Below are 16,889 nucleotides of genomic sequence, written 5' to 3' on the forward strand. Positions count from 1 at the left end.
GGTCCCTGTGGCGGCTGCTGGGTCAGAGAACAGGACCCGAGGGCTGGTCACTGGACCGCGCCCGCAGAACCGGCCCCGGAGTCGGCGTCCTGTCTCGGGAAGGAAAGAGAAGCCCTTCCCAGGGGCCTCCGAGCCCGAGGGGCAGCCGGTGAGCGGCTGGGTTAACGGGGTGGGGGCTGCCTGCGGGCGGGCGGGCGGGCAGGGCGGTGCTGTGGACGCGGGGCCCAGGCTAAGCTGGCCAGCTCAGGGCAGCCGTGCAAACTCAGGAGCCTGACGCAGCCACAAAGGATGGTCGGAAAGTACAACTTTTTAAAAAAATATTTTTTAATTTCAGAGAGGAAGGAAGTGGGAGAGAGAGAAACATCATTGAAGAGAATCATGGACCGGCTGCCTCCTGCACGCCCCGCACTGGGGATCGGCCCACAACCTAGGCCTGTGCCCCGACGGGGAATCGAACCCTGACCTCCTGGTTCATAGGTGGATGCTCGACCACTGAGCCACGCCGCGGGCAGATTAAAGCTGTTTAAAGTAAAAGCAGTGTATGCTGGGTAGTCATGGCCTAGGCTAGAATCTGCCCTGACGGAAGTCAGTCTTTCCCTACCTGAGCCGGTCTGTTCTCTCTTGCATCTAAGTCAGGGTGACTTCCCTTTTCCAGGCTCCCCCCCCCCCCCCCAGGGTAAATGGGCAGTGCTTTCGGGGAAATTACATTATTTCAGAAAAGGGTTTGAGAGAGAGGGAGGGGATGGGGGGGGGACATCAGTGTGAGGGAAAATCAGATCTCCCTTAGGTGCCCCAACTGAGGATCAGGCCCCTGGCTAAGAGGTCTGTTGTCTTTCCTTTGCTTAATCGTTTTCATGACCTTTCGATGCAGAATAAAACAATGAACTTCAATACCACAGTCTCAGCAAAAGCTCTGGCGGGTTGGGTGTTTGCAACCACTCACCACTAGGCGGCGACGTAAACCAGCATTTCTCCTGTTGAGCCATTTTGAAAGGAGGGAATTGAAGCAAAACTGATGAAATGACCATGAATGACAGTGTGCCCACCCCGGGCTCCCCCTGCGGGCTGAGCGGTGTGGCTTTCTCCAGTGTGACCTCAGACCCCCGGGCGTGGGGAGACTCAAAAACTGACAGGGTCACAGAGCGTGGAAAGGTCATTCTCTGCGTGAGCCGGACCCACTGTTCATTCTCTGTTTGCCCACGTGGCAGGCAACGCATTCCCTCTCGTCTCTTTGTGGTCAATGGGCGTGGACCTCAGCGACAGGAAGCAGCGTGTGGCCCAGCACTGACCCTCTGTCCTTGGCCAGAGGCAGGGGAGGTCAGGGTGCCCCTGAGGCCCCTGCCCCGCTCGCCCGCCTCTGGAGCTCCTGCGCCCCTCAGTTTCCTAGGAGGACATGGGGGTGGGGGGCAGGGAGGCAGGGAGTGACCGGTGTGACGCGTCCGAGGGAAGGGGAACCTGAGTGACAGGGGCATGAGCACAGCAGGGTCAGTCACCTGTGAGTCATTCTGCGGAGAAATGTTATCCCGTGAACAAGGGAGGGACCCCCGAGTGACATGGCCCGCCCGGGCCTGGTCCCTGCGCTCAGGACACCGGCCTGAGCTCCCACCGCCTCCGCTCTGGGCCTTATAACCGACAGGGAACCAGCCCTGGCCGGGCTCAGTGGTTAGAGCATCGGCCAGGCCAGAAGGGGCGTGGGTTCGATTCCGGTCAAGGGCAGGTTCCATCTCTGGCCCCAGTCGGGGCGTGTGCACGTGTGCGGGAGGCACCCAATCGATGTGTCTCTCTCTGTCTCTCCCCTCCCTTCCACTCTCTCTAAAACCACTGGGGAAAACGTCCGCAGGTGAGGAGGAATGAAAGGAAAAACAGACAAAGACGCTGGCCGGCAGGAGGAGGGAGCACAAAGACATGGCCCACCTGGCCGAGGCCACCTGGGGAGGAAGGAAAAGGGGGACAGAACCGGGAGAGCCCAGCCCCCCTGCTGGGCGGGGCGCCCTCCCCGCCAGGAGCCCGGGGCCAGGGGAGGGCTGGGGGCCCAGGAGGTAGGTGGGAACCCGAGGCCGCGACAGGAATGACCCAGAGTTCCCTGAGGTTAGACATTCGTCCTGGCTGATCCTGGAAACCACAGCTGAGGACTCGGACAGCCCTGTCTGCCTCTCTCTGTCTCTTGAAATATGACTTTGTGTTTCAATGACTGTGTCCTTTGTGGTGGCGTTGAGGCTCATAGTTGTGGCTCAAAAACAACGTGTTTCGATTTTTACAAATCTGATACATTCGGGAAACCTTGTAAACTACGTTTTAATTCAATGACGAAATCCTGGATTTTTGGCCAAAAGTCGATGATGCTGAAATGAAGGGGGGAAGTGAACCTGCGGGAGGGGACAGAGAACGGCTTTGTCAAACCCCAGCTCAGCTCGGGAAACCTGCCCAGCAGGTCCCTGTGGAAACTTGGACGGTGCGGTCCCGGCTGCCAGCTTCCGCCTGTCGCAGAAAAGGGTTATTACCGGCCCACGGGGAGGGGGCGCCAGGCGGTTCCCCACGTGCTGCTCCGTGGAGAGCCCCCACCCGGGGGCGCCCATCACCCGTTGGCTGAGCGGCGTGGCTTAATGAGCCCACCTACTGCTCCGTCGGGTGCGGCGGCCACTTCTGCGTTTTACTTATTTTTTTAATTCACTTTTGTATTTTTTAATTTGTAAAAGTGTTTAATCCTAGTAGACAGTCAATATTATATCTGTCTCAGGCGTACAGCGAGGAGTGGGACGTTTGTACAATTTGGGAGGCGATCCCTCCATAAGTCTAATCTCCACCCGGCACCACACGCATAGTTATTACAATATTATTATTTTATAAATATATTGTACTGATTTCAGAGAGGAAGGGAGGGAGAGAGAGAAAGAGAAACATCAATGAGGAGAGAGAATCACTGATCAGCTGCCTCCTGCACGCCTCACCACATGGGAATGGAGCCTGCAACCAGGACATGTGCCCCGACTGGGAATTGAACCGTGACCTCCTGGTTCGTAGGTCGCCGCTCACCACTGAGCCACGTGGCCAGGCCCATTGCTATTGCCTGCGCCCCCCAAGCTGTACCCTGCACTCCCCAATTATTGTGCAGCTGCCAATTCAAACTACTGCACATGTTCTCTCCTCTCTCATCTCTTCAGGACTCAGCCTCCCAATTGTAAAAGCCCAGCGAGGCCTCCTGTGCCACCTGCTCAGGTGTGGGGGGCACGACAGGTACAGAGGGAAGGGGGGTGGCAAAGGCTCTCCCCGGGGCTCCCAGGAGGGGCGGCCCGCGCATCCTCAGGGCGGTGCTGTGGGCGGTGGGCCACCGGGAGGGGTACGAGCGCCACCTCTGGTGCTTCCTGGAAGGGCAAGGAGAACCAGCGATCAGGGGCAGCCGCCCTAGAATAACCTTCAGTTCAAGGTCGTTCAGGCATTGCGCTGACGAGATGCCTGGAGCTCAGCTCTTGTTGATGTCACTTGCCCTGCGGGAAATGGGTTCGAGATGCACGGTTTCGCTTCAAGTCTCTGAGCCGATCGCCGACGCTGAAGCTCGCGGTCGTGGTGGAGGTGGAGGTGGAGGCGTGGGCGGTGGGACGGGGCCTCCCAAGGTCTGGAGGCCTCACCTCAGTTTGGGGTCCCCATCAGCCTCCGCGTGGAGGTGTTCGTGTCCGTGGGAGCCCGCCACTGATTGGCTTAAGGAAACTGATTCCCACGAGCCAGCCAGCCAACCGCGCAGGAGGGCGGCGATGGAGAAAGCAGGTTGAGTCCTGGATGGTGATGAGATGCGTCCCTAGCGACGGCGTCATGTCCGGCAGGGGGCGCCTTTGCTCCTGGTGGGAAGCCTCCCTGGGAAACCTGACACTTGCAAACCGTGTCTGTCAGTCTGAAGGCCGAGTCCCTGGGGGGCCGTGGTCTCAGGCCCCCGTGTCCCCGCCCCGGAGGCGCTGGGGCGTCCTCTCCTCCGAGGCTGTGTGCTGCGCATGCCTGCGCCTCCAGCCCTTCCAGCAGAGTGAGCAGCCCCGCTCCCAGTCAGGCTGTCCCCTCCGCGGGGCGGCCCCGCAGACCCCGGGCTCGCCCCTGATGCGTGGACTTTGCTGAGCGATTAGGGTCTGGCGCTGGGTTCTCAGCGGCACCTCACAGAACCCCAGCGGCACCCTATGTCCTTCCCACGATCAGTCTGATACTAACCAGCTACGTGACCTTTCTTGGGCCAAAGCTGTGGAATCTACCCAATTGTAGCAGATAGGTCAGCATCCAGGGACAGTGGTTTCTTTTTTTCTTTGTATATTTTTTATTGATTTCAGAGAGAGGAAGGGAGAGATAGAAACATCAATGATGAGAGAGGACCATGGATTGGCTGCCTCCTGCACGCCCCCCACTGGGGATGGAGCCCACAACCCGGGCCTGTGCCCTTGACTGGGAATTCAACCCTGACCTCCTGGTTCATAGGTGGGCGCTCAGCCACTAAGCCACGCGCCGGGTGAGGCCCTGGTTTCTTGACGTCTCTTCCAAGCTGGGAGGAATGTGTCCCAGGAGAACCGGGCCGTCACGGAGAGAGCTGAGATGCGCAGAGGCCCTGGGGTGGGCGGGCGGCTCCCGGGCAGGTTTCTCGCCCTTTCCTGCGGGGACTTTCTCCAGCGTCAGTTCCAGGCCCGGGAAGGGACACACTCCCTCGCACAGACTTCCTGACACCCGCTTGGCCATTTACAGGTGGGGTCACTTGGCAGCTTCCTACCCAGGACTTAGAGCAGGCGTTCACGACTGCCGGTCCCCGTTTCACAGGCTGGCTGGGGCCGGGGCGGGGCCGGGGAGGCGCCCGGGTGCGCCCTCGTTTCTCCCGATGATGACAAGCTGTTGGCACCCGAGTGCTCGCTGCAGAGCCGTGTTTCCCAGCGAACCCAGGGCCTGCCCTCGCGGTCTGCGGCCTTTTCACCATTTGCAGGGACCGCAGCCCGGTTCCTGCAGCGGCCGTGGGTTTAGATCAGTATCGCCGGTATGTGTACCACAGGCAAGATCTGACCGTGAAGACAGGAAAGGCAGCTGAGCCGGCCTGTGTGGCTCCGTGTTGAGCTTCAGCCCATGGACCTGGAGGTTCAGGTCCCGGTCGGGGCACAGGCCCGGGATGTGGGCTCGATCCCCACTGTGGGGCGCGCAGGAGGCGGCCGATCCATGATCCTCTCTCCTCGTTGCTGTTTCTCTCTCCCTCTCCCTTCCTCTCTGAAATCGATAAGAATATAGACGACAGCTCAGCGTACATTCCACACGTGTCACCGGAAGTGGGGCTGCTCCGTCCCAGGTCCCAGGGCAGCACTCGCTCGTGTCCGCGCAGGGCCCGGAGCACCTGAGTTTCCGGGGCGGAAGGGTGCCAAGGCCACCTGACACCAGGCAGCCGTCCATCCTCCTTCCTGTGCATTGAAAGGCAACCCTGCCTTCGCCGCACGCTCCGGCTCCTTGTGTGGAAGGTGCTATCCTAGCTCCGCTGAAACGTGAGCGGCCCTGCCCTGGACAGCGGTGTTGTGTGTCCCAGGGGGGCGCTCGGAGAGCCGGGGCTCCACCGTCTCCCAGGCCCAGCACAAACCTCTGACCTGGGGGCGGCTGGCTGGTCTCCTGGCGTCCGGAGCACACGCTGAGGATCACAGGACGCCAAACAGGAAGAGGGGGCTGAGCCAGGAAGCGTGACGGTGAATGTTTTTCTCTCCTCGCCCACGTGAGCCAGTGGGTTAATGAGTAACCCCTCCCTGCCATCACATCGATGCCTCTCTCTGTTGGAAACGCGCCTGGGTTGCACAGGAGTGAGAGGAATGGGGTTTAATCGCTACATCGTGGGGGGAGACGCCAAAGATCCCGCGTCTCCAGTTGCCTGGGGCAAAAGGGAGAGAGAGAATTTACAAGGCGTGCCATTCACAAACGCAGGCCCAGCGTCAAGTCAACTCACAAGTTCCTCCCGGAGCTTTGCTTTATGGTAACAGTGTCAGGGGTAGACATAGACCCTCGGGGACCCACCGTCATTATGGGAACCAGGCCCCCTGCTCTGGGAACCGTGGCTCTGTCCTGATGAGAACGCGCATTCGCACCTGGCGGGGAGCTGTAGCCCTGGGACAGGGGAGTCACTTCGGAATGCGGTCCATCCTCCTGCCCCGAGAACCGCCTTCCCTCACAGAAAGATTTACAGCTTCGTGGCTGAGACAACCTAGTCCCGGAGGCACCTGCCCTTTGCAACCCCAGCCCGCATGGCCTGTGATCTGGTCCCCGAGGCGCCCCCACCTCTGCGACCCCCTCCCCCAGCCCGCATGGCCTGTCACCTGTACCCATTACACCTGCCCACCCCCCCACCCTGTGACCCTACTTCCCCGTGTACTCCTCGTCCTTCTGCCCAATACAAGCCGCTGGCTGATGGGGGGCAGAGCAGATGCTTGTGGGTGCCCGCTGCTCTCCCTGCTGCCGGCAGGACTGGGATAGACGCTCACATGACTCCACCTGTCTCTGCTGACCTGGCTCAGGTGGTGCCAGGCGGCCCGGACCCGGGTTGTCCGGTTACAACATGGCCTGCTAACACACCCGTTTCCTTAAGACGCTGTATTTGAAAAGCAGATGCAAGCATAAGACCCATTGGTAGCCATCCTAAAATGCAGTTTATTTTATCATGGAATGAGTTTCATCACCCAGGTCGGGAGCTGTGAGGGTGACGGTGGGAAAGGGAGGAGCTGGGACAGGACCTCGGAAGAGGGGGGGTCGGTGAGTCACTTGTATGATGTTTCTTCCTTTTGTTTTAGAAGTAAAAACATTTGCCAACGTTTTAGTTACTGCGATTCCCAGGGGAATATTTCATTTACACAGTAAGCACTTCCCGGACGGAGTGCCAGGAACCGGTATGTTCTGACTGACCCTGAGGATGACTTCACACTTGCGGTCACGCTGGCCACCAGCCTGGCCAGTGTCGGTCCCCGTGGTGCTCAGCAGAGAACAGGGACTCCTTCGTGTGTTTCTGTCGCTGCCCCATTTGCAAACATAATCATCAGTGTGAACAAATCGGCTCATTCCTAGAGGGGGCTCCCGAGATGGCACTTTATAACCCGTTCTGTAGACGGGCCCTGAGCCGCGTGGACACCTTGCCCAGGTGTCAGCCAACGGGAGCCTTTGTTCATGCCCACCCCCGCCCTGAGGTGCCCGCCCGCCCTGAGGTGCCCATCCTCCCTGAGGTGCCCGCCCATCCTGAGGTGCCCATCCTCCCTGAGGTGCCCGCCCACGAGCACAGCTCCCCTCAGTCCCCTCACCTGTGCGAGTGGTTTAAGACGACGGTTTCACAGCGGCTCCCGCACCTGCTTTTCTGTTTCTCTATCTGAATAAAATGTGCTTCACTCTCACTCCGACTCAAATGAATGAATAAATAAATGAGTAAATAAATAAAACAAGTGGACCTGTACAGTTCAAACCCATGCTGTTCAAGGGCTTGTACATGCACGCATATGTACATATATAAGTGTGCATATGTACATACACATATACAACATGCACATGTATATATAAGTGTGTGCATGTATATACACAAACATGTACATATATAAGTGTGTGTAAGTATGTATCTAAAGTTACACAAGTAGGACCATGCCTTTCCAAGCTATTAGAGAGGCATAATGTATACAATACGATGAAAATAACAAAAGAATTCGGTAGGCCAGTGATGGCAAACCTATGACACGCGTGTCAGAGGCAACACGCGAACTCATTTCTTTGGTTGATTTTTCTTTGTTAAATGGCATTTAAATAGATAAAATAAATATCAAAAATATGTCTTTGTTTTACTATGGTGGCAAATATCAAAAAATGTCTACATGTGACGCGGCACCAGAGTGAAGTTAGGAGCCCAAAAGGTTCGCCATCACTGCTGCCGGCGAAGGCCTCGTTAGGCGGCCAAGGCGCGTGGGCAGTGAGCCCCGCCAGAGCTAAGGTCTGCTTCCGCTGGGATTTCAGGGCAAACTCTAGTGTGCGAGCTCCCTAGTGGAGGGCACTGCCACGGCCATCACCAGCCAGACGACCTTGCAACCAGCAGCGGCTTGTCAGACGCGGGTCGGATGTTATGTTCAGTCCGAACGATGAGTCGGTGCAGGCAGAGAGCAGGAACCTGGTGTCTTCTAGAAACCTCCCAGGAACATAACGGACTGGTTGATGTGTTAGAAACGCCGGCCCTTGTCCACCGCAGGGCTCAGTGGTTGAGCGTCCACCTAGGAACCAGGAGGTCACGGTTCATTCGGGTCAAGGGCATGTGCCCAGGGTGCAGGCTCGATCCCCAGTGTGGGGCGTGCGGGAGGCAGCCGGTCCAGGATTCTCTCTCACCACTGATGTTTCTATCTCTCTCCCTCCCCCTTCCTCTCTGACATTAATCAATAAATATATATTTTAAACGAAAGGGGGTGGGAGGGTGTGCCGGCCCCTCCGTGAGGGAAAGGAGACTCTGAAAGGCTCGCTGGCCAACCTGCAGAGAGCTGCACCTTTAGCGTGGGGATGGCATTTCTGTGAACCAGAACCGCGAGCGAGCGCCATGGGTGCTGTCCGCTGGTGGGGGGGGGGGGGGCCGCCCAGGGATGTGGCGGGCCCTCCTGGGGCCCCGCCCCCTCCTCCAGCTCCTCTCCCTGGAGAGAGGAAGGATCCCCGCGCACCCCGCAGAGGATGGTGGGCAGCTTGTGCCTGGTGGGGCCCACGGACCCAGACACCTGTCAGATGGCAGGGAGCCCCGGAGACAAAAGGCCTTTGTGGACAGCTGGGCGCCATCTGTGAAATGCTCGGCTGCCGGCCACATTCTGTTCCTCCCTCCGCAGGCGGGAGGGGGGCGCGCAGGCAGCCCCTGCACTGAGCAGAGCGCTTGCTCCTGTGTTTGGGGGGGGGCGAGGGGGGGGAAGGGAGGGAGAAACTGCCCTTCAGCCCTCCCAGGCTCTCCCTGTGGGTCTAGCCATCAGACTGACATGAGACACGAAAGAGAGAACATGACCACATTCAATTACATTCCACGACAGCCCCACACACCTGAGTCCGAGACAGACCGTGAACGTGAGGGCCTGTGGCCTCCTGAGCCAAGCACAGGTGAGAGGGCGCCTGGGGCTCAGGGGGAGGAAGGGCCTTCCCAGGAGGGTACGAAGAGCAGATGTGCAGTGATTAGGGGTTTGCCCTGCCCTACAGATCGCTCATAAAAAGTTATTTCTAGCCCAGCCGGTGGCCCAATGGTTAGAGCGTCGACCTATGAGCCAGGAGGTCACGGTTCAATTCCTGGTCAGAGCACAAGCCCGGGTTTTGAGCCTGATCCCCAGCGTGGGGCGTGCAGGAGGCAGCCGATGCAATGATTCTCTCTGATCACTGATGTTTCTGTCTCCCTCTCCCTCTCCCTCTCCCTTCCTCGCTGAAATCAATAAAAATACTTTTTTTAAAAGAGTGCGTGCAGGAGGCAACCAATTGATGAGTCTCTCTCACATCGATGTTTCTCTGTCTCTCCCCCTCCCTTCCACTCTATAAAAATCAATGGAGCCCTGGCCGGTTTGGCTCAATGGATAGAGCACTGACCTTCGGACTGAAGGGGCCCAGGTTTGATTCTGGTCCAGGACACAGGCCCAGGTTGTGGGCTTGATCCCCAGTGGGGGGCGTGCAGGAGGCAGCCGATCAGTGGGGCAGTCTCATCATTGATGTTTCTCTCCCTCTCCCTTCCTCTGACATCAATTAACATATTTTTAAAAATCAATGGAAAAATACCCTCAGGTGAGGACTAAAACCCCCAGAAAACAGGTTCTGCTTCCTGATAGCTCCTCTTGTCTGCCGGCCTCTCCCCACGGAGCCTGAGTGACACGTGCCGCTGCCTGTGGAAGCCACAGGTCGGTCTGAATTCTAACCTCCGTGGGCCCGTGGGCCCGCCCCCCTCTGTATCAGCTGCACAGGCCGAAGCCCGCTTTCCATCCCGTCTCACCTGGTCAGTGATAACGATGTTAAACAATCCTGGGCCCGGCCCAGCGCTGAGGAACACCTGTTCTGAGACTCTCGGTATCACTGATCCGCCGATAGCGGCTGCCGGTGCGCACCTCCGCCAGGTGCGCGGCCCGGGCCCTGGGCGAGGCTCCTGCAGCCTGAGGGCTCCGGAAAGACCTGCTGTGCGAGCGCTGGTGTGAGTGAGGGGCCCGGGTGACACAGGCCAGTCTCCCACCCGGGGCTGGAGCTCCGCTCCCTGAAGGAGGACACCATGGTTCACTCAGGCGCCCTGCAGCACAAGGAACTCAGGCCACTGATGGTGGCGTCCCGGGGGCGGGGGGGGGGGGGGGGGGGAGGGGGGGAGCTGTGTGCACCCCTGCACTCCCCAGCTCACACTCCCCACGTGAGCACGCCCCGGTTCACACTCCCCCTGTGAACATGCCCCGGCTCGCACTCCCCTCTCCACCACCCCCCCAGCACTCAGGCTCACACTCCCCTCTCCACCCCCCCCCCAGCACTCAGGCTCACACTCCCCTCTCCACCCCCCCCCAGCACTCAGGCTCACACTCCCCTCTCCACCCCCCCCCAGCACTCAGGCTCACACTCCCCTCTCCACCCCCCCCCAGCACTCAGGCTCACACTCCCCCATGTGCCCCGCCCTCCCCCCCCCCCAGCACTCAGGCTCACACTCCCCCATGTGCCCCGCCCTCCCCCCCCAGCACTCAGGCTCACACTCCCCCATGTGCCCCGCCCCTCCCCCCCAGCACTCAGGGCTCACACTCCCCACGTGAGCACCCAGGTCACCGGCAGGTGGTCTTATCAGGCCCTGGGCGCCCACCCTGCCTGCCAGCTCTCCACGTGGCGCGCGGTGTTGGGTCTTGCTCTCAGAAACGCCTGGGTAGCGGTGCCCTCCCGGGCCGTCACTCCCGCTGTGCGATGAAGGAGACGCTGGTTTTTGCGTTAGTCCAGGTGGCCCTGGTGTTCACTTCATCTTATTAACGTGCTGAAGCACATTGATCGGTTTTAAGGTTAGAACAGCTGTTTATTCCTGGGGGAACCTGCTTGGCCCCTTTGCTTGACCACATTATGTGTATTTTTTACATATTATTGACCTGAATGTGCTAGGATTTGGGGAACAGTTTTTACGTTTACGTTCCTGAGAAGTGCTGGTTGTGCTGCTGGGTTCTGGCTTCATGCCGGGGCTGTCCTCCGGGTGCTGGTATCGGGTCGTGCTGGCCTCGGCGGCCCCGGCCCTCCCCTCGGTTCCGGAGGGGTTTCCGTGGAGCCGACAGTGTTCTTCCTTCATGTGTTTGCAGAGCTCGCTGGTGAGACCTCCTGTGCGCCTGGGACGTTCTCCCGGCAAGGCCGTCGGCGCCAGGTGGAACGTCTGTAACGGACATCGCGGTTCCGGGCTCTTGCTGCGGAATGAGCTTCGGCAGTTTCTGTCCTTCATGGAATTTGTCCACTAAAACTCAGTCGCCCATTCCATTTTTAAATATGTTTTTATTGATTTTAGAGAGAGAGGAGGGGAGAGGGAGAGAGAGATAGAAATATCGAAGAGAGAATCATAGATCGGCTGCCTCCTGCACACCCCACACTGGGCTCAGCCTGCACCCGGGCCTGTGCCCTGCCTGGGAATCGAACCGTGACCTCCTGGTTCACAGGTTGACGCTCACCACTGAGCCACGCTGACGGGGCGAGACCTTGCTTACTTTCCAATCCAGGTGTTCCCAGCTACAGACTGTCCTCCCGCCTGATTCGACAGCATCCCACAGAATTTATACAGTGTGTTTTCATTCTCATTCAATTCAAAATATTTTCTAATCTTTGTTTGGACTGCTCATTTGGCTTACTTAAATGTGTGTCATTTGGCTTTCAAAATTGGGGGTTTTCCAGATATCGACTTTGTCACTGATTTCTTTCTCTCTTTATTATACTTACTATTACTGGCAGATAAAGAAGTACATGAGGCCCAGCTGGTGTGGCTCAGTGGTTGAGCGTCGACCTATGAACCAGGAGGTCAGGGTTCAATTCCCGGTCAGGGCACAGGCCTGGGTGGCGGGCTGGACCCCAGTGTGGGGTGTGCAGGAGGCAGTCGATCCATGATTCTCTCTCATCGTTGATGTTCCTCTCTCTCTCTTCCTCTCTGAAATCAATACATATATATTGTATAAATATTTAAAAAATGTACATAAGGCAAGCCTGGGAGGTTCCCGAATGCTGGGGCCCCGTCCCCATGAAGTCGGGGTGCAGCCACCCTCCAGGTGCCTGAATATAGTCACCAACCGGAAGCGCCCCTGAGCCCGGTGTTCAGCATTTTAAATCCAGGTTTCATTACCGTCATGGAGAGGTAAACCGGCGCCACCTGAGTGAACTCCAGCCCAGGAGGCTGAGGTGAGGCCGGCTCCCACCCTCCAACCAGAGGCCTCGTTGCTCCGACGTGACCGGCTCCTCCCTACACACTCGCTGAGGCTCACCCCGGGAGCTTCCCAAGCATCAACTCAGGTGTCGTCCAAAGTGACTCATCAGGAAAAACACAAGGTAATCCTTCCGGGAGATTCCAAGCGTTTCTGAAGCTCTGCGCTGGGAACCAGAAACCCCGGGAGGGGTCAGACGTGTCCTGTATCACTGCCACACGGAGTTAGGAGCGAGATCTCTCTCCTCAGCCTCCCCCCGCCCCCCTTGTGTTCAGAGAACTTCCTGGGAAGGAGCTCGATGACCCACAAAGTGTTGGAAATGCCTGTGACCCAGAGTAGGATTGTTCTGGATTAATGTTCCGCCCGCGTGAAAAGAACGTGTCCTCTGTGGCAGTCAGTGCCGGAGAAGTCAGGTTTGCTGCCAAGGGTTGGTTACGTGGCCGATTTTAGTGTGGAAAGTGTGGAACTTTACTTATGTTTATTAGTATTATTCTTTAATCCTCGCCCGAGGATATTTTCCCATTGATTTCCTCAGGCCAGGCTGCTAGGGTGGGATCATTAGCATCCCAAAAATGCCCTTGGGGGACCTGTGACCTGACTCTTTCCGGAGTCCCTCCTCTGCCCGGGGCTCCCACCCCTCCCTGGCTGCCCTTCCCCACCGGGCCTCCAGAGCCAGGAGCCTTCCAGAGATGCGGGCAGGGCCAGGTGCCGGCCCTAGGGGTGGGCGAGCAGTGGTGGAGGGGCATGCATTCAGTGCTCCCTTCCCTAGGAGCACCCAGGCCCCCCTCAGGCTGTCCACCCCCCCAGGCTCTGTCCCCCGCCAAGCTCTGTTCAGACCCCCCACCCTATCCCCTCCACCCCCACCCCCGCGAGGCTCTGTCGGAGAGGCTGAGGGTCAGAGACGAATAAAACCCAGGCAGGCGGTGCTCACTCAGGCCCCGTGCTGCAGGGGAGACAGACAGCTGGCACTTGGACTTGGACCAAATGTATCCTGAACAGGATCCGTATGGACACATGTAACGTAGTCCATTATATACAATGTATACACCCTGTTTATTTGTTCCTAAGTGTACACAAATATAAACTGTTCGTCATGAATATAAACAAACTTTTATTTAAATTCACATCAACAGCCACAAATGCGCGCGCACGTGCACACACAGCTAAACGCTCAGAACAAACTGGAGCGGGACCAGGGCAGCCTGAGCTGTCCTGCCCGGCGGGGGAGGGGACACCCGAGCGAGACCGCGGTTGGGGCGGGGGGGAGGGGGTGCAGCCGGAGGCAGCGCCGGGCGGGCGGAGGCCGTCCTGGGAGATACCCGCAGGCTGCGCTGCAGGCGTGACCTCCCGGGCCATGCGCACAGGTAGGAATCCGGCTCCGGTGGGCGCCCGGGCCTGAGGCCTTGGGCACTGGGGCGAGGACTGGTCTCCTACTTTGTTAAGGAGAGCACGGGGACCAGCTGGGAGGACGGGGCGGGCCTCTGACCGCATCCCAGTTCGGGGTCCAAGAGGAGCACCTGCCCCCGCGCTGGCCGCTGCAGGCTCCCCGCTCCCCTGCGTCCTTAGGCCTTTCCTTTCCAGGCCCCGGAACCACGCGAAACGGACCTGTTTGTAGGTCCGACTTTCTCAGGACCCCGACTCTCTTCTGTGGCTTTGGGGCGGGTCAGGAGGCGCGTGAGGGTGCCGTCCCAGCAGATGGGCCCCCGTTCCCGGGAGCGAGGACCGGGGCTGCGGGCGGGGCCCACCGGGAGCCCCTGCGCACCGGGTATGGGCTGCGTGGGGGAAGGTGCCGCGGGGGTGCAGGGTCGTCCCAGGTGCCCAGCGACACCGGCCACTCGCCGCTCCTTCTGCAGCCTCACTCCTGCTGGGGCCGCCCCTCCCGCCGCGCCGCCCCCGCCCCCGCCTCGCAGCCGCGCCTCCCGCCCGCACCTGCCAGAGGGGGCGCTCCCTCGGGGGCGGAGGTCCGCGGGGCGGGGCGCGGGGCGGGGGCGGCGGGCCGGGCGGGCGGGGCGCGGGGCGGGGGCGGAGGAGCCGGCGGGCGGGGGCGCGGCGCACCTGGCTCCGGCCCCTCCCCGCGCGCCGCCCCCGCCCGCCCGGCCCGCCAGCCCCTTCCTTCCTCCCCGGCGGCCCGCGCGGCGGACGAGGGGTCAGCGCGGAGGGAGTGGGTGGCGGCGCGCTCCGCACTCGCCGGCCGAGCTCCATGGACGCGCCCTGCGCCTCGGCGGCCAAGCCCCCCACCGGGTAAGCGGGCGCCGGGCGGCCGGGACGCGGGCGCCGGGGAGGCGGCGGGGGACCCGGGGAGTGTGCGGGGCACCGGCTCGGGGCGCGGGGAGGACACGGAGCCGCGGGACAGGGCCGCTGGCAACCGCGCTGGCCCCGGGCAGGGCGCCCCGACTCTGGCCCGCACCCCGAGCGCGAAGCGGATTGTGGACTTTGTGCGCCGGGCGGTTGCCCCGGTGACAGTGTCGGGCGGAGGCCGGAGCCTGCTCGCGGGCGTGCGCGCGCCCTTTCCGGGGTCCCCGCGGGCAGGTCCCCGCCGAGCCCTCGCGGCCCCTCGAGCGTTCGTCCCCGGGGGCGGGGGTCGCGGGGGGCCCTGGCCTCCGACTGCAGCCCGTCAAGGCCGTGCCTGGCGCCGGCCCCCCAGCCCGGCCCCCTGTCCGGGCCACGGCTCCGCGGGAGAAGGGGGCTCGCGGCGGGGGGAGGGGGGCACCGGCCTGAGGTTTTCATGACGATCGCCCCGCACCCCCGACTTTGTTGTCCGGGTCCCGGACAGTGGGCAGGACCCAGGCCTTGAACCTGAAGCCAATGCCCGCACCTGCGCTCCCGGCTGTCTCCACCCCACGCCTCGCGGGTGCGGGTCCCGTGCCACACGCACTGGGGCTCGCGGAGTCCTCGCCTCCTCCCGGCAGCCCTGCCCCCTCCCGGACGAGCTGGAGTTGGAGCCGCGGAGTCCCCAGGCCGCGGGGCCTGGGCGGCGGGCGGGCGGGCGGGCGCAGCCCCGGGGCCGGGCAGGTGCGGCCGGGAGGGGTGGGAGGGGTGAGTCCTGCGAATGGCACCAGGGGCGGCGGCACCTGCTCCCCGGCCCGCGCTCCGCTCAGCAGCTGCTCGCGCCCGGCCGCCCTGTCCTCCCGGGGAGCCCAGTGACTCACCCTGCGGGGCGCAGGCCTCGCCGCCCGGTCAGTGAGAGGGACCCACACTGATACCCCAAACCCCGCCCTCCCCACCCCGCGGGGGAGGGCCGGGCCGCAGAGCGAGTCGTGCTGAGCCGGGAATGTTGACAACAACTTTTTTTCTTTTCTTTTCTTTTCTTTTCTTTTTTTTTTTTACGGAGCACTGAGTGCGGTTATGTAATTCTCTCCCAACAAACAGGTCTCCCCCAAAGACAGTGCGGTGGGGAGTCCCTGCCCCCCGTCCGGCCGCCTTTGCCCGGAGCAGGCCGGGCAGGGTGCCCTGTGAGTCCGTGCTTGGTGGCCTGTTTGGTGAGCGCGTTAGGAGGCCGATGGCCTGTGAGGGCGCAGGAGAGGATTTCGGAGGCCAGCCTGGCCCTGGGAGTGTCTGCTAAGTCCTGGGCGACTGACTGCAGGGGGAGCCTTGGGCCCCGCACCCCGGCTGGGTCAGGTTCCACTGTGTGTGCTCCCTGCCCTGCGGGGCCTTCGCCTGTGGCCCCAGGGAGCGAGGACGGGCCGGAGGAGGCTGGCCCTGGACGGGTAGAGCCTGGACTTGTTGTCCCTGATGCTCCAGCATCCAGTCTGCGTGTTTGAACGTCTTTGCCCAAGAAACATGGGCAGGTGGCTGCATCGCCTGTTACTCCCAGTTAGTTTATCGGTTGTCACTTGTGTTAGGGCCTTTAGTGAAGAGACAGCAAGAACATAGCCATAGGGCCTGGCTGGCGTGGCTCAGGGCTTGAGCGTCCACCTATGAACCGGGAGGTCAGGGTTCCATTCCCGGTCAGGGCACATGCCCCGGGTGCAGGCTCCATCCCCAGTGGGGGGCGTGCAAGAGGCAGCGGATCCATGATGCTCTCTCATCGTTGATGTTTCTCTCTCTCTCTCTCCCTCTCCCTTCCTCTCTGAAATCAATCTCTATCTACATGTTTATATACCTATAAATCTATATATATTTATATGTCTATAAGGCTATACTGTGTATCTATATACATCTATATCTATCTATATACATACCTATATAAGAAAATAGCAATATGCTTCTATGTTCCAGGCAAGAATTACATGTTTATTCAGAGGGTGAGTTAAAATCCGAGGAGAGCACTGGTTGTGGGCTTTTTTAGTCTTTTCTGTACCGTAGGAGCCTGGCTCGCCCACCAGGAGAGAGAGGGAGCGAGGTGTCTGGCTCTGGAGCGGCTGTGGCCAGGCTTCTGGTGGCTCTTTGGGGCCTCGGGGTTCCTCTCCGGCCGCTGTTGCCTGAGAGCCAGGCTGAGCTTGCCTCGCGCTCCAGGGAGGTGACCGCGGCTTCTCTCGGGTGCTGCCGCCATGGCTATCATCAAGTCAGACCAAGTCAGAC

General features: G+C 60.5%; 1 protein-coding gene across 6 annotated transcripts in view; it reads left to right on the forward strand.

The window, feature by feature from the left end:
- Positions 1–14,454: 14,454 nt before the first annotated feature.
- COBL (cordon-bleu WH2 repeat protein) overlaps positions 14,455–16,889 on the forward strand; it is a 99,028-nt gene continuing 96,593 nt past the window's right edge. For all 6 annotated transcript variants that reach the window (XM_059655914.1, XM_059655918.1, XM_059655919.1 and 3 more), the window contains exon 1: positions 14,455–14,609. In XM_059655914.1, the coding sequence (XP_059511897.1) occupies positions 14,569–14,609 (41 nt within the window). In that variant the 5' untranslated portion in view covers positions 14,455–14,568. The remainder of the gene's footprint in view (positions 14,610–16,889) is intronic.

This window comes from Myotis daubentonii, chromosome 10 (assembly GCF_963259705.1).
Source record: "Myotis daubentonii chromosome 10, mMyoDau2.1, whole genome shotgun sequence".
Lineage (NCBI taxonomy): Eukaryota > Metazoa > Chordata > Mammalia > Chiroptera > Vespertilionidae > Myotis > Myotis daubentonii.